Raw genomic sequence first — 22466 nt, forward strand, 5'->3', positions numbered from 1 at the left:
AGACGCATCATACTGCGTCATGGTCAATGTTTTGTCTCTGACAGAGCATCAGGAGACATTTTGTGTAAAGCACTGCTGTTATTCATGACATTAAAGATATACTCCAGATATTTTTACCTTAATAACGAAAACGAAGGACTATAAAACCTCTAAGACCCTTTTTGACTCCAAAGCCTCAAAAGAAGTATGGAGGTAGAATTCATGAATTTGTCTAAGTTTTTCTTAAATTGATTTATACGTCTTTACCAATGAGACAGTGAGTTTATTATGGTACAAAATAGTTTCTTATAAACCCACGCACATATGGTCACCTTATCTTTGATAAAGGAGGCAAGCATATACAGTGGAGAAAAGACAGCCTCTTCAATAAGTGGTGCTGGGAAAATTGGACAGATACATGTAAAAGTATGAAATTAGAACACTCCCTGACACCATGCACAAAAATAAACTCAAAATGGATTAAAGACCTAAGTGTAAGACCAGACACTATCAAACTCTTAGAGGAAAACATAGGCAGAACACTCTATGACATACATCACAGCAAGATTCTTTTTGACCCAGCTCCCAGAGAAATGGAAATAAGAACACAAATAAACAAATGGGACCTAATGAAACTTAAAAGCTTTTGCACAGCAAAGGAAACCATAAACAAGACCAAAAGACAACCATCAGAATGGGAGAAAATATTTGCAAATGAAGCAACTGACAAAGGATTAATCTCCAAGATTTACAAGCAGCTCATGCAGCTCAATAACAAAAAAACGAACAACCCAATCCAAAAATGGGCAGAAGACCTAAATAGACATTTCTCCAAAGAAGATACACAGATGGCCTACAGACACATGAAAGAATGCTCAACATCATTAATCATTAGAGAAATGCAAATCAAAACTACAATGAGATATCATCTCACACCGGTCAGAATGGCCATCATCAAAAAATCTAGAAACAATAAATGCTGGAGAGGGTGTGGAGGAAAGGGAACTCTCTTGCACTGTTGGTGGGAATGTAAATTGATACAGCCACTATGGAGAACAGTATGGAGGTTCCTTAAAAAACTACAAATAGAACTACCATACGATCCAGCAATCCCACTACTGGGCATATACCCTGAGAAAACCATAGTTCAAAAAGAGTCATGTACCAAAATGTTCATTGCAGCTCTATTTACAATAGCCAGGACATGGAAGCAACCTAAATGTCCATCGACAGATGAATGGATAAAGAAGATGTGGCACATATATACAATGGAATATTACTCAGCCATAAAAAGAAATGAAATGGAGGTATTTGTAATGAGGTGGATGGAGTTAGAGTCTGTCATACAGAGTGAAGTAAGTCAGAAAGAGAAAAACAAATACAGTATGCTAACACATATATACGGAATCTAAGGAAAAAAAAAGCCATGAAGAACCTAGTGGCAAGACGGGAATAAAGACACAGACCTACTAGAGAATGGACTTGAGGATATGGGGAGGGGGTGGGGTGAGATGTGACAGGGTGAGAGAGTGTCATGGACATATATACACTACCAAACGTAAAATAGATAGCTAGTGGGAAGCAGCCGCATAGCACAGGGAGATCAGCTCGGTGCTTTGTGACCACCTAGAGGGGTGGGATGGGGAGGGTGGGAAGGAGGGAGATGCAAGAGGGAAGAGATATGGGAACATATTGTATATGTATAACTGATTAACTTTGTTATAAAGCAGAAGCTAACACACCATTGTAAGGCAATTATACTTCAATAAAGATGTTTAAAAAAAAAATAGTTTCTTATAAATTTATCTTATAGTAAATTTTACTATAGGTTTTAGTATTTTAGAATCTGGTGAATAAATTTATATTAGCTTTCACAATAATGTAAGAAAAAACAAATTGAGTCAAATTGTCAAATTGAATATTCTATTTCCAAATGGTATGTAAGACCATGGTGTCCCTAAAGATGTAAACTTCAAGTTGTTCTGGACATACTATAAAATATAAAATATTCTTGGTTTTTCTTCATAATTTAAAAACTTTAATTCAATCCTTTATCAGTCCTTATCTTTTACAGACTGAAGAGTTCAAATTTATTTAGTCAGTAATTTGTATTCTAATACTGTATTCTGTACTCTTAAATGAGACAGACTTCTCTACAAGGTGGTATAAATTTCCCTAGGCTTATACTGATCATTTTAATTTTCATCATTTTTATCAATGAGACATTTCCTTACCTAGAAAACTTTCACTATAGCAGCACTGACTGACTTAGAATTGTAAAACATTAGAACTAAAGGGAACTAAGGTTAAATGCAACTTTCTACTTACAAATGAGGAAAATAAGATTCAGTGCTGGTAACAGACTTTCTTACAGTAAAACAACTAAAAATCTAAGCTAGATCCAACAAAACAGTGCTCTTAAAACTACAGATCAGGGGCTTCCCTGGTGGCACAGTGGTTAAGAATCCGCCTGCCAACGCAGGGGACATGGGTTCTATCCCTGGTCTGGGAAGATCCCACATGCCGCGGAGCAACTAAGCCCATGTGCGACAACTACTGAGCCTGCGCTCTAGAGCCTGCGAGCCACAACTACTGAGCCTGCATGCCACAACTACTGAAGCCGGTGCGCCTAGAGCTCATGCTCCACGATAAGAAGCCCACACACTGCAATGAAGAGCATCTCCCACTCACCACAACTAGAGAAAGCCCACGTGCAGCAAAGAAGACCCAATGCAGCCAAACATAAAATAAATAAAATAAATTTATAAAAACAAACAAACAAAAACTACAGATCAGGACCAACCAATTAAGGGGGTTGCTACCAGCATTTCAAAAAAGCAACAGAGTAGAAAATATCAGAGGCTTTTCATGTAGTGAGGATAAAAATTGTTTCCTAAAACTTTTGCTTCAGTTCTATGTATGTGCTGGATAATGTAAAATGCTATTATTACAGTGGTCAAAAATTTTGGAAATCATTCATGGATACAGAGAACAAACAAATGTTGATGAAATAGGTGAAGGGTAGATTAAGAGGTACAAACCTCCAGTTATAAAATAAAGAAGCCATAGAGATGTTAAGTACAGCATGAGGAATATGTTCAATAATATTGTAATAACTTTGTATGCGGACAGATGGTTAATGGACTTATTGTGGTGATCATTCCATAACGTATGGAAATGTCAAATCACCATGTAGTATACCTGAAACTAATATAATACTATATGTCAACTATATTTCAATTAAAGAAAGATTTTGGAAGTCATTACAATAAAATAACTGATTCTTTGAGTGAATTTTAAAATTTATTATTATTTTTAAATTATAATAAAAATAGTACTTATATTAATAAAATTATAACTTAAAATTATGATGGTGATATAGCTTATTATTTTTTTTTTTTTAAATTTTTATTATTTATTTATTATGTTTATTTTTGGCTGTGTTGGGTCTTCGTTTCTGCGCGAGGGCTTTCTCCAGCTGTGGCGAGTGGGGGCCACTCTTCATCGCGGTGCGCGGGCCTGTCACTATCGCGGCCTCTCCTGTTGCGGAGCAGAGGCTCCAGACGCTCAGGCTCAGTAGTTGTGGCTCACGGGCCCAGTCGCTCCGCGGCACGTGGGATCCTCCCAGACCAGGGCTCGAACCCGTGTCCCCTGCACTGGCAGGCAGATTCTCAACCACTGCGCCACCAGGGAAGCCCCATAGCTTATTATTTATTACAACTCACTCTAAGCTAATAAAAATATCTGCATTAAATACTTAATGCTGCCATCCAAAAAAAAGCCATTTTTCCCCTTTAAAAGAAGATAGGTTATGAATATTATACCCCATACTATATGTGAACAGACTTTCTTTAAAATACATTTCTGTAGAGCTTATATGTACAATAGCTAGACAAGCTTTATAAACGAATACTGAATTCCAGAATTCTGATCATTCGCACGCATAAAAATATCAAACATTCTCTGTGAAAACACAGTGACCTCTAGTGGATTAGATAAACTGACATAATCCTTGCCCCTAGGAATTTAGAAATTAAGGTAACATGACGCATCCAGATATGAAAAATACTGACATGGTCATTATATACAGACAAGTATTATACATAAATAAGGGCTATAGTTACACTATGTACAATGTGACAATTGTATATTTATAGATTACTCACTGGTTACTTCCAATCAAGAGGAATATGACAAAAGAATCCTAGCCTTGTTCAGAATCTATCACTAGCTTAAGAAATACACTTAATCTTTCTGAGTTTGTTTGATAATAAGGTTGGATTAAATTTTCTCTAAGGACCCTTTCAGTTCTTTCATTATGATCCTCTCTTTAATTCATCTTGTACACCAATGCCAGACTAAATTCTATTCAAAAACACTTGATATCTCCCCAGAACTTGAGGATATACCAAACTTAGCTTGGCTCCTTGATACGTATCATTATTTTTTATTTTTTCCCCAAACATATCCCTTATTTCAAGTGAGCTAATGTTCTATCTACTTCCAATACCAACCTATTCCTATGAGTTTATTTTCTCACCTCTGCTTACAGTTTTTCATTATGCAATGCTTTATCCTCACTAACTTACATTACAGGTCCCCATTAGAATAAGTACAAACTTGTTTCACTCATGTATATTTGTTCTGTCATCCCAATGAGATTTAAATTTAAACTCACAGGTTGGTTTTTACACATGTGTAGCCTGCTGGGTAGTAAGAGCATGCTATACACTTTAAATGTAAATTAAATTGATTAGTTTAGGAAAACCAAGGTCATTTTCATCTTTCTTTTTTAAGTGAGGTAATAAGAAAGGGCATATAGATAAGGGAGAATTTCAAGAACCACAAATATAAAATGACAGAGCTTCATGTTTTGGGAAAAAGTGGGCATTCTGAAGAGAGCATGGTAAGATTTTGGGAAAAGGTTAGAGGGAAGAACTGTTTTAAATTAGCTGAAGGAAGTACCAATAACTATATCTGAAGAAAACAGAGATGACAGCAAAGGTGCTTTGATAAATGGTTTTGAAGCAGATATGAGTATGGGCTAAATGAGAGAGCTAACTTCAAGAAGTAGAGATCTCTGGAAGCAAAGTTAAAAACAACTCAAGGAAACACCGGTCTTAACACTGGGAAATGGAATATGTCACTGTCATTAGGACTGAGGAGGTAATGGGCAGTGCTGGCAAAAGAAATGTTAAGAAAAGAGAAAAAGTGATAGTTAGAAAGGTGCTCTTAGCTTCCCAGTCACTTTGGACAATGCTACAATCTTTTATCCTCCAAACAAGAAAGTTGGATAGGCTGGTAGAGAAATGATGAGCAATTTAGTCTTCATTATGTTGAATTCAATTAACAAAGGCCATACTGTAGTATATTTTACATATTCTGAACCACACAGAATTGGAGCAGCAGGCAAAGGTGTCTGCAAACAAAGGTACTGTCATCAGTAAAATTAATGCTAGTTGAACATACAGTAGTGTCATGTTACTTGTGTATCAAATAAGACTTTAAGTTTATTTAGCATAGATCCTATTTTACCCCAAATAACACTGCCTTGTGTTGTTGTAATATTCTCTATCAAACATGAATTACCTGAGACATTATCTCATTAATTTAAGCCTTTGTTTGGAATTTCTAGACAATACAGTTCAGTTACATAACAATAATTTTTGTTACCTTTTTAATATTATGTAATTGTCCCCTCAGTAATAAATTCTCTTTCAAATCCAGCAACTAATAAAATGTTATAAATGTCTAAACATTTCTCAAAAGGCAAAATCCCAGGAATGTCTATAAACTTTTTTGCTAAAAATGACTCTTTAAATTGGCTTTCTTTAAATTTATATTGTACTGATTTTTAATACAGATTAAATGAATTAGTAACCTGAACTTTTTAACATTAGTATATAGTTTCCTAACAACAAAGTGAGTTCAGTTGGATCCCAAAATCCAGTACCTTCTGAAAAAATTTATAATTCTTATCCCAGGATTATATTAATAGAATTAATAGAAATAACCATCACAATAGGAAGCAAAGTTCAGATTTTGTGCTTAAAGCTAAAACAGCAAACACATAACATTTGTATGTATTAATTTTCTGATTTTAAGTGTAAAATCCTCAAAAGCTCTGCTTGAAATATAACCATTTCCCCACAATTAAAATGAGTACAGTAAATGCATTCCAAAGAAAACTATACCTACTTTTTGCATATCTCAAAAAATAGAAAGAAATTATTAGAATTTATGAACAAATGTATACATAATGATTTAAATTACCTTTCTTCTTCTCGAACCCACACTGGAGTTTCAGGAATTTGTGCTTCAAAAAACTTAGATGCTTTATAACAAAAATTGCTGCAAAAACACTGAAAAGAACATTTTAAAACTAGCAAATTATTTTTTCTTATTGTGAAATACAACTTATGTACAGAAGAGAATATAAAACATAAATATGTAGTTCACAGAGAAAACCGAAAACCCATGAATCTACCACCCAAGGTAAGAAGTAAGATTTAGTACCTTTGAAGGCTTCTATGTATCCCTCCCCGATGGTATCACTCTCCACATTCCCCAGAGGTAACCACTATTACAAATTTTGTGTTATTCATTCTTTTGCTTTCTTTTAGTGTTGCTACTTACATACATAGCCTATAAAATATATCATTCGGTTTTGCCTATTTTTAAACTTTGTCTAAATGGAATCATATTGTTATGTATTCTTGTATTCTTCTGTTCCACATTATGTTTTTAAGACTCATTTGTGTAGCTATAGCTTATTCATTTACACTGTGTATTATATTCCATTGCCTAAGTATACTGCCTTTTAGTTACTGACTGTTTAAGGACAGTTGAGTTGTTTGTAATTTTTTGTTATCATTACAATGTTACTATGAACCTTTTTTTAATAACAATTTTTTTAATTAAAAAAATTGTGGTATAATACACAAAATTTACCATCTAAGCATTTTTAAGTATATAGTTCAGTGGCATTAAGTACCTTCTTAACTGTTTTGCAACCATCACCATCATCCAGCTCCAGAACTCTTTTCATCTTGCAAAACTGAAACTCCACACCCATTAAACCATAACTCCCCATTTCCACCTCCTCTGACAAAAACCATTCTACTTTCTGTCTCTATAAATTTGACTACTCTAATTACCTCATATAAGTAGAACCATATAATATTTTTCTTTTTGTGCTGGCTTATCTCACTTAGGATAACGTCTTCAAAGTACATTCAGTTGTAGCTTGTGTCAGAATTTCCTTCCTTTTTAAGGTCAAATAATTATTCCATTCTATGTATGTACCATATTTTGCTTATCCTACTAGGAACATTTATACACATATATACTTGTGCATATGGGCAAGGATTTATACCAAAGAATAGAAAGAATGGTCACAAAGAATGTGTAAATTTGACTTTGCCAAACAGTTGCTCAAAAATGTTGTACCAATTTTTATTTGACTAGCAGTATAAGGAGTTACTAATGCTGTCAGATTTTTATAATTTTGCTAATTTGGGGACTGTAAAAATGTAACTCAATGTGTTTTCATTTGCTGTTTTCCTGATTACTGATAAGGCTGAGCATCTTTTCATATATTCATTAGTCATTCAAGTTCTTTCCATAAAATTTTTTTAATTAAGTTTTTTGTCTTTTTCTTATAGATGACGTACTCTGGTTAGGAATCTATGGCCAGTTACATGTGAGAAATATAACTCCTTCTGATTTGTAGCGTATCTTTTCACTCTCTTTTTAAAGAAACGTCTAATGAGCAAATGTTTTCTATTTTAATGTAGAAAAATGTATCAATTTTTCCTCTATGGTCTATAATTTTCTATCTTATTTAAGAAATTCTCTCTAGTCCAAGTTTATAAAGATATTCTCTCATACTGTCTTTGAAAAGGTATCTCTTTTACATTTAGGTCCTTAATCTACCTAAAACTGATCTTTGTATGTACACTGAAATAGGTGTCAGTTTTCATTATTTCCATATGGGTAACTAATCATGACAGTACAATTTATTTAAAAAAATCAATCCTTTCTCCACTGATCTAAAATACTCCTGATGTCTTATGTCCAGTGTCCACATAAGTAGTGAGTCTGTTTCTGGCTCTCTATTCTGTCCTATGATTCACTCACCTGAATTTGTGCCAATATGCACTTTTAATTTTTAAAAGTTCACATATTAAGTAAAGTATAAGCAAAGAGTTTTTTTTTTTTTAACACCTTGAATGAAATATTTATAAATGAAAAACTTTTAACATGGCTATTTTCTAAAAGGCAAGATTTTAAACAGATATTTTTAGAATTCCATTTAGTATAATATTAAAAATAGCCTTTAAACTTACCTTTCTTTCAGTAATATCATAGACTTTATTGGTTTTGGTAGAAATTTTATATTTCTGTTTTGGTACCTAAAGAAAAGAACGTATAGCTTACAGAAGAATTCCAATAATAAACATGAACTTTGCAGTTAACAAGATTAAGTCATCTACATATCATATCTTTGGCTAACCCATATCATTAGTTCATGACCTCAGTTTCATTTATTGTTCTTTCTACACAGTATTTTGCTAAATATAAAAATTAAAAGTCTACATGTTAAAAAATGTAGTCACTTACAATTCCTAGCTTCTTCCGACATAAGGGATAGCCGCAGAGTTTGATAATAGAACGCTCATCCACGACATCACTATAGTGAGCAGGTGTGATGAACTTCCCCTATAAAGAAATGAGAGGGGCATTTCCCCCACCAGATTATTGGAAAAGTTTATTTATCAGCTCTTTAAGCCTTATTGATCTCATCTGAAAACACAGGGATCATAACAGTACCTATCTCATAGGTTTGATGTAAGAATCAGAAGAAAAAATAAAGGAAAAGTACTCAAAAAAGTGCTTCTTGACACATACTAAGTACTCAGAAAATGTCAGCTATTATTTAAAAAAAAAAAAACAAACAACCCACAAAGCCCCAAAAACTTCTGCCATCGTAGACTATGCATCCTTGTAGATTATACAATTCATGAAATAATTCTGAGGCAGGAGGAAGAAGTGATGCTATAGTGACTGCTATACCAAAGGAAAATATTGATAGTATATTTTATTTATATTTATTTATATTTATTTATGTTTATTTATTTATATTTATTTATATTATATTTATAAAAGTATTACTTGGGACTTCCCTGGTGGCACAGTGGTTAAGAATCTGCCTACCATTGCAGGGGGCACCAGTTTGAGCCCTGGCCCAGGAAGATCCCACATGCCACAGAGCAACTAAGCCCACGAGCCACAACTACTGAAGCCTGTGCGCCTAGAGCTCATGCTCTGCAACAAGAGAAGCCACCGCAATGAGAAGCCAGCGCACCATAACGAAGAGTAGCCCCCCGCTCCCTGTAACTAGAGAAAGCCTGTGTGCAGCAACGAAGACCCAATGCAGCCAAAAACAATTAAATAATAATAAAAAAAGTATTACTCAAAAATAAACCAAATAAAATAATAAGATATAATTTTACCTATTTCTTAAAGCACAAGCTCAAAAACGAAGTATACTAAAGGTGTCATTGTGACTCCTGAACAAATTTTTGTGCAAAATCTTCTATCTTCTGAAAAAACTGTACAGAACAGTGAGGTGATAGTTATAAGCTAACGCCAAATATTTTCCTTTGACATTTTCATGTTCAAATAATCTCAGTTCTTGAGACAAACCAACATTTCTGGTCTGTCTTTAAAGTCATCAAGTATGGAGATTCTGATGCAGTTACATATATGAATTTAAATATTGTCATATTTATATTCCTCTTGTTTAGGAAAATCTCTAAGCCACACTAAGAATTATTTCTGCAATAAAAGCTCTGAGCTTTAATTTTCCATTTCTTTTTTCTCTTAAGGATTATGAGGATATAACAGACATTTCCATTCAAGTTTTTAATGCAATAAGCCATTAAAGAAAACAAAAAAAAGATTTTTAATGCAGATGATAATTCTCTTGTTATGTGTTAAACTATAAATGGTCTATATTTCAGGTTTTTAAAATATCAAAATTAATGAAATTACATTAACAAAAAATAATGATCTTCCATTACTAAAATAGGATAACATACAGAATATGAAAAGTGACGTGGGGTTCAGCAGTGCAAAGCAATGAAAATCAAGTGAGATTAGCAGACTGGTTAAAAGAACTAGCACGAAGGGGTAAAATATGCATGTTATCTCTCCTTAGTGCATTTTAAAGTCACTATAAAACAAGGAATGCATAATAGTTGATTATTTTTAAATGCATAAATTATATAGTATGTAGCTGACAATAGATTCAAAGATTTCAATAATGCAAAGAAGTTTCACATTACACATATTTAAAGATCTTATACTACAAAAGTAATAATTTATCAACACATACACACTCCCTTAGGAATTCTTCTGTAATATTCTCTTCTAAAAGCTGTTCAACAATACGTAGAGCTTTTCTCTCAAACTCAATCTTCTTTCTGACAACTGCTTCTAGTTCTGCTTTCCTAAAATTAAAAAAATATATATTTTTAATTTAAAGGTTATTCTACTTATAAGTTTTAGCATAGCTAATTTTCTATATTTTAAAATACAACACTAACAACTTACTATTTTGCTATTTAAGCTAAATGTATATTTTTAAATGCTGTTTCTTTTGATCCAATACTTTTCAAAAAGGAAACAAGCTACTTGTTATACTGCACACATTGATGTCTGCCATAACAACAGGATTATTTGACTTCCAGAGCTCAGAGGACAAGGAAGAACTTAGAGTCTCCTACAGCAAAGAAAATGAGGGGAAATCTTTTTGCCAGTTAGAGTTTATACTCTATCACTCCTGTGTGTACCTAAAAATGGAGGCTTTTCCCTGAAATCGTTAGAAATCAGAAGTGACTGGAGAGGTAAAAGAGGATTTTGGCTGTTCTTATAAGTAAAAATTTCTTTGTGCTAATTCTCAAAAGTTAAGTAGTGGCTGGCCCAGTTTGACAGGACAGAGTCATATGTGCAAAGAAGTATTTACTTACTTTTGTTGTAAAGTCTTATTAAATAACTATATTGATATGACTATATAGTTTAGGAAAACAACAATCTTCCTAGGAGGGCTGGACCTTATCCTGGCACCAGTGGGACTCTGTCAGCCTTTGCTGGCCCCATGAATACACATCATGAATATAAAAGCAGAGGCTATCTGATCAAACAATGGCCCTAGGACAGTGGTTCTCAAGTCTAGCTGCACTTTACGATCATCTGATGAGATTTTTTAAAAAGATAGCATGCTCAGGTCCCATTGCAGGCTAATTAAATCACAGTCTTTGAGGATGGGGCCTGGTTACTGGTGTTTTCTTAAGTGTTCCAGATAATCTTAGTGTGTAACAGGGTTGAGAACCACTACCATGGGACCAAAGATACCAACTATCTTGGTGACTTAGCTCCTTTCCTACACTAGTTTCTACTTGCCTACCAGAACAACCTTTGCTGCCCTCTTGGACCTTGACTAGACTCTCATACCTGGACCTAGAATGTACTCACCTTTTCTCCCTTCCTTCACTGACTTCCAAGACTTTAGACTCTAGTTCCTGGCCTGGAGCAATATGTCTTACAAAAACAATTTGGAGAAATGACACAAGATTGCCAGCTAGGGACAAATAGGGACATTAAAACAAGAAGAAACTTGCAATTAACACCTGTTCTCCCACCATTTCATAAAGACCAATCTTACGTCAAATATGTAAAAAAGACATGGACACAGATTAAAAGACAGTTCTTTGTATTGAATATATATATATTCAGCTTTATGAAAAACATTATTTTTTTTCTCATTTTGCTGCCTACCACTAAAAGCTATGTCATATACTAAGATCAGAACAGAATGTACATTAGGAGTTGCTAACTTAAGCAGTTAATTACCTCAACCTGCAGGAACAGCCGCACTCCTCTTAACTGATGGATACCTACAGCTGTTTCCCATGGATAGCCCTGTCTCACTGCTACCCTAACCCAAATGACAGGTAGTGTGGTGTATGGCAGTGGTTCTCAAACTTTTTGGTTTCAGTGCTCCTTTATACTCTTAGCTTTTGCTTATATAGATTATATCTGTTGATATTTACCATACTAGGATTAAAGGTGAGAAAAATTTCAAGCATTCATTAACTCATTTAATAGGAATGCACCCATTACATGTTAACATATTTTTTAAAATAAATTTATTTATTATTTATTTTTGGCTGCATTGGGTCTTTGTTGCTGTGCGCGGGCTTTCTCTAGTTGCCGCGAGCAGGGGCTACTGTTCGTTGTGGTGCATGGGCTTCTCATTGCGGTGGCTTCTCTTGTTGTGGAGCATGGGCTCTAGGTGCATGGGCTTCCGTAGTTGTGGCACATGGGTTCAGTAGTTGTGGCTTGCAGGCTCTAGAGCGCAGGCTCAGTAGTTGTGGTGCACAGGCTTAGTTGCTCCGCGGCATTTGAGATCTTCCCGGACCAGGGCTTGAACCCGTGTCCCCTGCATTGGCAGGTGGGTTCTTAACCACTGAGCCACCAGGGAAGCGCTTAACATACTTTTAAATGAAAAATTTATTGTGAAGAGTGGAATTGTTTTATATTTTTGCAAAGCTCTTTAATTTCTGGCTTAATACTATTCACCTGGATTGAATGTAGAAGTATTTTTCAGTTGGAATAAATTTATGAAGGATCACTCCTTTCAACAACTAGTTGGCTACCCCGAGGATTTTTAATTGTTTCATCATCCTGGGTGATCTGCTCAAAATACATCTCGGCTTATCTATATTCTTCAAATCGTAGTGCTTAGAATAAAATATAATCTCCTCAAGCTTGTGGTCAGATCCATGTTGAAGAGAGTTGCAAATTACATTGTTATCATTATTAACTAAACTTTACTCTTGTATTGGGTTGGCCAAAAGGTTTGTTAGGTTTTTTCCATAAGATGGCTCTAGTAGCACTTAGTTGTCTTTAACTTCATTCGAAACAATTTTGTTAGATTGTATGTGACAACTGTCATATCAGCGTACATTAAAAAAAAAAAACTTATCAAAATTGGTGAATTTTTGTGTAGCCATTTTAACATTGAAGATGGAAGAAAAAAGCAACATTTTTGGCATATTATGCTTTACTATTTCAAGAAAGGTAAAAACACAACTGAAACGCAAAAAAAGATTTGTGCAGTGTATGGAGAAGGTGCTGGGACTGATCGAACGTGTCAAAAGTGGTTTGAGAAGTTTCGTGCTATAGATTTCTCACTGGATGATGCTCCACAGTTGGGTGGACCAGTTGAAGTTGACAGCAATCAAATCGAAACAATAATTGAGAACAATCAACATCATACCACACGGGAGATAGAAGATACACTCAAAATATCCAAATCAAGCCTTGAAAATCATTTGCACCAGCTTGGTTATGTGAATTGCTTTGATGTTTGGGTTCCACATAAGTTAAGCGAAAAAAACCTTCTTGACCAGAACTTCCCTGGTGGCGCAGTGGTTAAGAATCCGCCTGCCAATGCAGGGGACACAGGTTCGAGTCCTTGGTCCGGGAAGATCCCACATGCTGTGCAGCAACTAAGCCTGTGCACCACAACTACTGAGCCTGCGCTCTACAGCCTGCAAGCCACAACTACTGAAGCCTGTACGCCAAGAGCCCGTGCTCCACAACAAGAGAAGCCACTGCAATAAGCAGCCCGTGCACTGCAACGAAGAGTAGCCTCTGCTCACCGCAATTAGAGAAAGGCCACGCGCAGCAATGAAGACCCAACGCAGCCAAAAATAAATAATTAACAAAAACAAAAAAAACCCTTCAAAAAAACAAAATAAACCCTTCTTGACTATATTTCCCCATGAGGTTCTCAACTGAAATGGAATGAAAACATTCTGTTTTTAAAACAAACTGTGATGGGCAATGAAAAGTGGATACTGTACAACAACGTGGAATGGAAGAGATCATGGGACAAGCGAAATGAAACCACCACCAACCATACCAAAGGCCGGTCTTTTCATAGAAAGAAGGTGATGTTGTGTATATGGTGGGATTGGAAGGGAGTCCTCTATTATGAGCTCCTTCCAGAAAACCAAACAATTAATTCTAGCAAGTACTGCTTCCAATTAGACCAACTGAAAGCAGCAATGGATGAAAAGTGTCCGGAATTAGCCAACAGAAAACTCATCGTCTTTCATCAGGATAACACAAGACAGCATGTTTCTTTGATGACCAGGCAAAAACTGTTACAGCTTGGCTGGGAAGTTCTGATTCATCCACCCAATTCACCAGACATTGCACCTTTGGATTTCCATTTATTTCGGTCTTACAAAATTCTCTTAATGGAAAAAATTTCAATTCCCTGGAAGACGGTAAAAGGCACCTGGAACAGTTCTTTGCTCAAAAAGATAAAAAGTTTTGGTAAGATGGAATTATGAAGTTGCCTATAAAATGGCAGAAGGTACTGGAACAAAAGGGTGAATATGATGTTCAATAAAGTTCTTGGTGAAAATGAAAAATGTGTCTTTTATTTTTACTTAAAAAACTGAAGGCACTTTTTGGCCCACCCAATAATATTTCCTAAAGCCAGGTCAGTATAATCATGCTGCTCCACAGGAGAATACTCTTCAAAACAGATCTCAAATTCATCTAATTTCTCCACTCCCAAATGAACACTATCCCTAACATCTTACAATTTTTAAAACTTAAATTCTACTACTTTATTAAAGTTTTCCCATTTGCACTTAGAAAATCTGAATTTCTCACCATGGCCTACCAGGTACTGTTTGAATGGAACCCGCCTCTAACCTTTTCCTATGCTGCTTTCTTCCTTTGCTCAGAAAGCTGCATACCACCCTCAGCATCTCTCCTTTTTTTTAAATGACTAAGCTTTTTCTTGTCACACATATTGCCACTTCTGGCTGGAGGTCTCTCCTCACTACTCTTGGTCTGGTAAATGCCTACTTAGCCTTCAGGTCTTAGTTTAATTATTACTTTCTTGGAGAAGCCTTTCCCTGAAAACCTACCACCCTTCCTGCCAACCTCCAGCTTTACTGTACCCCTGTTTTTAGTTCCTCCATCACAGTCTTCTCCTTTATAGCACTCATCATAATTTGTAATTATGTATTTATTTGTGATAATTGGTATTTCTCTGTTCCACTAGACAGGAACTGTGTCTATTCTGTTCAAAATCATATCCTCAGGGCCTCTGAAACCATAAAACTCCCAGAAGAGAACATAGTCAGAAAACTCTTTGACATAAAACTCAGCAATATTTTTTTGTATCTGTCTCCTAAGGCTAAGGAAACAAAAGCAAAAATAAACAAATGGGACCTAATTAAACATAAAAGCTTTTGCACAGCAAAGGAAGCCATCCACAAAACGAAAAGACAACCTACTGAATGGGAGAAAATATTTGCAAATGATATGACCAATAAGGGGTTAATACCCAAAATATATAAACAGCTGATACAACTCAATATAAAAACAAACAAACAGGGCTTCCCTGGTGGCGCAGTGGTTAGGAGTCTGCCTGCCAATGCAGGGGACACGGGTTCGAGCCCTGGTCTGGGAAGATCCCACATGCGGCGGAGCGACTAGGCCCGTGAGCCACAATTGCTGAGCCTGCGCGTCTGGAGCCTGTGCTCCGCAACAAGAGAGGCCGCGATAGTGAGAGCCCCACGCACCGCGATGAGGAGTGGCCCCCACTTGCCGCAACTGGAGAGGGCCCTCGCACAGAGGCGAAGACCCAACACAACCATAAATGGATAAATAAATAAATAAATAGATAAATGAATAAAGCCCTAAAAAAAAAAAAATCAAATAAATTAATTAAAACAAACAAGCAAACAAACAACCCAATTAAAAAATGGTCAGAAGACCTGAATAGACATTTTCCCAAGGATATATACATGGCCAACAGGAACATGAAAAACTGCTCAATATTGCTAATCATCAGAGAAATGCAAATCAAAACCACAATGAGATATCACCTCACACCTATCAGAATGGCTATCATCAAAAAGTCTACAAATAACAAATGTTGGTGAGAATGTGGAGAAAAGGGATCCCTCCAATACTGTTGGTGGGAATGTAAATTGGTACAGCCACTATGGAAAACAGTACAGAGGTTCCCTAAAAAACTGAAACTAGAACTACCATATGATCCAGCAACTCCACTCCTGGGTATATATCTGAAGAAAATTACAGCACTAGTTTGAAAAGATACATGCCCCCCAATGTTCATAGCAGCATTATTTACAGTAGCCAAGATATAGAAGCAACCTAAATGTCTATCAACAGATAAATGGATAAAGAAGATGTGGTTTATACATGCCATGGAATACTACTCAGCCATAAAAAGAATGAAATTCTGCAATTTGCAACAATGTGGATATACCCAGAGGGTATCATGCTTAGTGAAGTAAGTCAGACAGAGAAAGACAAATATTATATGAGATCACTTATATAGAGGACAAACTAGTGGTTACCAGTGGGGAGACAGCAGGGGGAGGGGCAAGAGTAGGGTATGGGACTGAGAGACACAAACTATGTATAAAATAAATAAGCAACAAGAAGGTATTGTACAGTACAGGGAAATTTAGCCATTATTTTGTAATAACTCTACATGGAGTGTAATCTACAAAAATATTTACTCTTTATATTGTACATCTGAAACTAATATAATATTGTAAATCAACTATAGTTCAATTAAAAAAATTTTTAAAAATCATATCCTCAGGGCCTAACACAAATCTGGCATATCTTACATTCAGTAAATAATTTTTGAAAGAATGAGTAAATTAAGGCCAAAGCCAATACTTTATAAAATGATACCTTATAGATATGTATACTTTAATCATCCTCACAGACTACATCTATTCTAAAAACCTTTTGTGACAGGAGATAAAGCCTTTTTAGGAGATGCCTGTAAACAGTACAGGACAACTTTTTGCTGAAAATATGGACATGACGTAAGCAAACAACAACAACAACAACAAAGGTTTCTTGGAGTCTCTGGCATATAATGCAAAAAAAGGAAACTATCTGAAAAGATGAAAAAAAAGTACCTGGTTAATTCAGGAATGTTTATTCCCATTGACATCTTTCTACAGATAACTCATACCTTCACCAGCAATCTAAAAGTGTCCATTGGACTTTCTTAAGGCGTGGAGTAGGGAAAATAACAATCTATTTGAGAATTTATCGTACTTCCCAGATCTTCCCCTTCTCTCAAAATAATTTTCTCTGAGGTAGCACCCATTATTGTTTTTAAAAATGGTTCAATTAATATGTGATTAACAGATAAGTGAAAGCAGCTGTCTGAGTAGTTCTCATACCTTTTAGAAGCGTCTTCTTGTTTCAAGGCACTTGTCTGCTTACTACCTATAATTAAAAGAAACAAAACACAGTAGGTCAAGTCTACACAAACACACCAGCTTACAGGACAGATTCTTGCCCAAATAAACTGTAGACCATCTTTTCTTCTTTTCCACACATTTCACTTCCAATCCTGTGTGAAAATCAAATGAAATGAGAAGGGAATCCAATTTGGTTTTGAAAACTAATTATTTTTCTTGGTTAAAATGTATCTCTCTCAGTATTGAATTTTTTCTTGTATCACAGTTGCATAGCTAAGCACTCCTGAAAGTCCGAGATCTGGGTACTTCTAGGGGCAACCGCTCTCCGTCCCCCTAAATGTTCGCTCCCGGGTAAAGAGGGGTCTGACACCTCAGAGAACCAGGGCACCAAAGCAGCAGCACATCTGGAAGAAGAACCAGTGCCTGAGTCGAGGTCAGCTGCACTCGGCCTGCCGACGCTTCCCTGGTCACTTGCCCACTCTGGCGACCCCAGCTGCAGGCTCCCAGGACCTCTACTGCTCATTCCCTCAGAGCCTGGAGCACAGCCCATTCTGGGGGAAATCTCGGAACACTAGTGTAAAGAGGTGGGGGTCTGGCCGAAGGTCTTTCCCAGAAGGCCAGAGTTCGGCGGTGGGAATCTCTCGGCCTTCTCTGCCCCGAAGACCTCCTCCCCTGGGGCAACCTTTCGGGAGCGCCCCGCACGCCTCAGTCTGGAATTATGTCGGGGACCAGTTTTCAGTTCCAAACGTGGGAACAGGCCCTTCTTCCTACCTGCGACGTTTCGGGAGGCGCGAGGACCCCGGGCCTTGCGGCCGGCAGAGCACGTCTCTACCCAGTCCGCCATGGGGAGCGTAGTCGGCGTCGGAACCGGCCCAGGAGTCTTTCCCCCAAGACTCCGCCTCCCGTCGCGTAGCGCGGGGCGGGGCCGGCTGGGGCGGGGCGGGGCCGGGAAAGCGGCCTGCTTTGCCAGAGGAGGAGGAGGAGGAGGAGAGCGGCGAGAGGGGCGAGAGGCTTGGCGAGTAAGTGGGAGCATCGAGGGTCCCGGGCGGCCGGGGCTTGCGGTGGACGGTGAGTCTCAGAGAACCCGGCGCCGCGGGCCGACCGCCCCCGCGAGGTCTGGGGCCCGAAGGCCGACGCAGTCGGGAACCGGGAGAAATGGCTTCCCTTGGATGCCGCCTGCACGCGCGCTGGGGTTTTAACCGCCCTGGAGTGCGCTGCTGTGAGGATACGGCCGACCCCCGCCCCTCCTGCGGGGCATGGAACGGGCCTTCCCTCCGGGGGAAACGATGGCCTGTGGGAACGCAACGGTGTTGTCCTGAGGGCGGCCTGTTGCCTTGCCTCCGTGCGATACAGTGATTTCACTAGCTCGATTGATTATATTGGGGGGACTACATCTCGTACAAATGCCCCGGTCACACTTGCGGTGGAGGACATCTCAACTTTAACCCCCTCCGGGTGAGCTGTGTTTTACTCCATTTTCCGTCAAGTGGGACGTTAAAAAATAAAAAATTCCCTGATGATTAGAACTGATTTCAGGCCCACCTTTTGGAGAAAAAAAGACTGCCTTTTTAAGCCCTTGTAGTCCAAATTTGCGCTGCCTCTTGGGAGTGCACTAGAGGATTTTTTTTTTTCCTTGAGTTTATCTTTCAAAATTATGCTCCAAGGAAACTTAAAAGATGAAACAGGAGGCTTTTTTAAAAAAATTTTCTTAGGCTAACATACTAACTTTCAGTAAAACCATTTCAGCTTTAAAACTTTCTATTTATTGTATTTATTAATAATCAGAATGAAACAACTTATTAATATTTCAATATAGTATTACTGATAGTTAACAGTTTGTCTTATGTTAGTACATTTCAGCATCAAAACTAGGAAAAAATAGGAAGGAATGGCTGTGGAGGAACTTCATTCCATAATAAAGAGATGTGTAAGTAATTTTTTCTTTTTTTTCTTTTTATGAAGTTAAATAATCTTTCAGAATATGGGCAGAGCACAGATTACTTTTAATTACATCTGCGGTCACTCAAATTGTTAATCTTCTTTAATCCTTGCTTTTTTTTGACCTATGAATAAATAGCATGAAGGCAGGAAGACAGATTGGAGTATGTCACTTGGAGAAATAATCTTTATAATTTTAGTACTGATCCTTCTCATAGATTTCTTTGGTACAGTGGATTTCAAGATGATTTATTAAAGTATTTTTAGGCTAATCCTAATTTTCATATATATGCTTATGTGCACCTTATCTAGAATTTAAACATTTCTTTTTTTAGAGGGAGATAAAATAAGTCAAGTAGTTATTGAATTTCCATTTGCCTAAAATTACTGGTTTTTTTGTTTATTTTGTTTTTGCCAGCAAATCCTAGAAGAGCAAGACTTTAAAGAGGAAGATTTTGGCCTGTTTCAGTTAGCAGGCCAAAGATGCATAGATGAAGGGCACATAGATCAGCTATTAGAAATTATTCAAAATGAAAAGAATAAGGTAAGTATAATCTTTGTATGTACTTTTCAGTCTTTACTAGGAAGAGAATAGCCACATGATGCTATTATTCATCCATTTATTTTTTTCAGCAAACATTTAAGAATCAAATTTCCACAGTAGAAAACTGTGGAAAATAAAAAGGAATTAGGACTAATTATATACTTTAAGGTGCTTACAGTCTGGTGGAAGAGATAAACATGTAAAGAACTAGCAATAAGGAGGCAGAATAAACAGATACTTTACATCTGTTAACTCGTTTAGCTTCTCCAGAATAAGTGTTATAGTTGAAATATAAGTAAAATGCTTTAGAGGAGTGGGGATTACTTCTGGTTTAGAGATCAAAGTGGTATTTGAATTAGCAATTTACATTGAGAAATATAAGTATCAGGCAGGCTACATATTCATTTTTGGTCATCAGCACATTCTTTTCCTTCAGCCAGGTGTATACGGGAAACCAAATATTAAGTAAGATCATATTTTGGGAGAGCTGAATGACCTTACTGGCCAATATCATCCAGCTACGATTGTCTGAGAAATCATTCTGCACAATGAGAAAGGATGTTTTTGGGATCAGGAACAGCTGGGACACAGTGTTGACAACACTGCCTAATTTTGTGTCTTTGAACCCCTCCCCCATCCCCACCCCTCTTCTTATATAAGGGAAGATCATCTTCTTTCCAGGAACATAATCGGTCTTCATTTATAGTCCTGTTTATTTATACAGAAGTTTTCTTTGTAGGGACTTCCCTGGCGGTCCAGTGGTTAAGACTCTGTGCTTCCACTGCAGGGGGCGCAGGTTTGATCCCTGCTCAGGGAACTCAGATCCCGAATGGTATGCGGCATGGCCAAAAAAAAAAAAAAAAAATTTTCTTTCCTTGTTGATATCACAATCTAGTCATGCTGGCCTAGGATTATATCCAGGGCACCTGGATTATATTTAGGAGATTGCTAAAACTTTTTAATCATACATTGTTATAGAATCTCTTACTAGTTCAAAGGTCTTATCCCTTTTTATTTATAATTTTTTAAAATAAAAATTAGCACATTTTATTTAGTACATTTGTTTTTGATATGTGTTTATAATACCTTTGTAGCCCCAAATAAAATAAATTTAATGCTTTCTTTAACTCCTTGATTTTTCCCAATTGCATTCTCAAAGGATTATCTTTGAGAGTACCTTACTTTTAGCTAATAATAAAATTAATAAAAGCTAATAATATTTATTGAGATCTACTATGTGCCAGGTGCTGTCTTAGGTGCTTTACATCTTTTAACTCACTTAGTGTCTCCTGAATCCCGTGAGATAGAATTTTCTAGATAAGGAAAGAGTCACTGAATGATAAGTGATTTGCACAAAAGTATCAGCTTTTATGTGGCATCGGGCATTCAGACCTGTGCAGCCTGTTTCCAGAGCTCTTAACGATTCTGCTCTGCCTCTGGTTAGCACAGCGTAGCACTTGCAAGGAAGTTTTAGAGTAGAAGAGAGAGGACTGACTGTGAGGGTGAGAGAGAGTGAGGTGACAAAGATGATGGGGTTTCTAGCCTCTGAGAAGACAATACATCCTGAACAGAAACAGGCAACTTAAGGAGGAGAGAAAGTTCCCTGGCAGAGGACAAATAAGTTGGCATTGTTTGGCAACGTTGAGTTTAAGATGCAGCAGGCAATCGGAAAGTAATATTTAGAGCTCAGTAGAGAAATACAAGATTAAGATGTAGATTTGTGTGTCACTCTTAGAGATTAGGTGATTGTGATAGACTTAAGCATAGTGAGGCTTAGCCTTGATAGCTTGAGGATCACCTTTGTAATGTGGTCTTCTAAATTCAAAGGTTCAGATATTGATAAGACAGAGTTTAAAACTGCACCTTAGTTTACTTGCAGGTGACACAATCAACATTGATCAAGATTTGCTATTAATCTGCTTTGTGTAAAAAAATTTTTTTTAAAGTCACAGGAATGGTAGTTTGTCCTAAGACACTACAGTGCAGGGGTTTTCAACATCAGCACTATTGATATTTAGTAATTTGGAAAAATTATATGTGTTATAATAACATATAACATAAATTCCCAATTAGTAAAGACCTAAATATTAAAAGTCAGGCCACACAAAAGATAGAAGAAAACAAGACATAATATCAAATCTTTGGAGAGAGGATAATTTGTCATGCTTAGAAGTAATAGACATCATTCAACCTGTATTTGTGGAACATCTGTTTTGTAACAGGCCCTACTCTAGATGCTGGGAATAGATACAGTAATGAACAAAAATCAGTGCCCATATGGATCTTAAATTCTAGCAAAGACAGATAAATCATTTAGTAGGTTAAAAAGTGATAAATTCTATAGAGAATGATGCAGCATGGTTAGGGGGATGGGTTGTGTTGGGTGAAATTGCACAGAAATTTGAAGGAAGCAGAGACAGTCCCACAGTAAACTATGGGACTCTCTGGGTAAGAGTGTGCCAGGCAGAATTAAAAACTAGTGCAAAAAGAATATTCAGAGAGATCAACGGAACTGTCTGTCCCATTAGATAAAAAACATGATTGTTTTGCTATTTGTTTAAAAAAAATCAATTTAAGGCTTCATTTTATGCCATGTTTCCAATGTAAATCTTAATAAAAAGAAAGGCGATATATGTGTGTGTGTGTGTGTGTGT

The 22466-nt window shown here is 36.7% G+C and overlaps 2 protein-coding genes and 1 long non-coding RNA gene across 11 annotated transcripts in view; 2 read left to right on the plus strand and 1 right to left on the minus strand.

Moving 5' to 3' along the window:
• LOC309626369 overlaps nucleotides 1–10370 on the plus strand; it is a 135142-nt gene extending 124772 nt beyond the window's left edge. Inside the window, exon 5 of the long non-coding RNA XR_014243144.1 lies at nucleotides 9204–10370. This is a non-coding gene — a long non-coding RNA (uncharacterized lncRNA). The remainder of the gene's footprint in view (nucleotides 1–9203) is intronic.
• The window catches only part of RPAP2 (RNA polymerase II associated protein 2), a gene marked incomplete at its 5' end in the record, with an annotated part of 89729 nt that extends 71366 nt beyond the window's left edge, over nucleotides 1–18363 (minus strand). For 6 of the 7 annotated variants that reach the window (XR_014242375.1, XR_014242376.1, XM_082384354.1 and 3 more), the window contains 6 exons: nucleotides 6253–6341; nucleotides 8328–8393; nucleotides 8602–8700; nucleotides 10379–10493; nucleotides 17310–17355; nucleotides 18102–18363. Coding sequence is in view for 5 of the 7 variants with exons in the window: in XM_082384354.1 (XP_082240480.1) it covers nucleotides 6253–6341; nucleotides 8328–8393; nucleotides 8602–8700; nucleotides 10379–10493; nucleotides 17310–17355; nucleotides 18102–18363 (677 nt within the window). The remainder of the gene's footprint in view (nucleotides 1–6252; nucleotides 6342–8327; nucleotides 8394–8601; nucleotides 8701–10378; nucleotides 10494–17309; nucleotides 17356–18101) is intronic. The other variant, XM_082384356.1, reaches the window with a different exon arrangement.
• GLMN (glomulin, FKBP associated protein) overlaps nucleotides 18268–22466 on the plus strand; it is a 46448-nt gene continuing 42249 nt past the window's right edge. For 2 of the 3 annotated variants that reach the window (XM_082384726.1, XM_082384728.1), the window contains exons 1-3: nucleotides 18268–18349; nucleotides 19181–19257; nucleotides 19687–19812. In XM_082384726.1, coding sequence (XP_082240852.1) covers nucleotides 19219–19257; nucleotides 19687–19812 — 165 coding nt within the window. In that variant the 5' untranslated portion in view covers nucleotides 18268–18349; nucleotides 19181–19218. Of the gene's footprint in view, nucleotides 18399–19180; nucleotides 19258–19686; nucleotides 19813–22466 lie in introns of all 3 variants that reach the window. The other variant, XM_082384727.1, reaches the window with a different exon arrangement.

This window comes from Balaenoptera borealis (assembly GCF_965194805.1).
Source record: "Balaenoptera borealis genome assembly, chromosome: 1".
Lineage (NCBI taxonomy): Eukaryota > Metazoa > Chordata > Mammalia > Artiodactyla > Balaenopteridae > Balaenoptera > Balaenoptera borealis.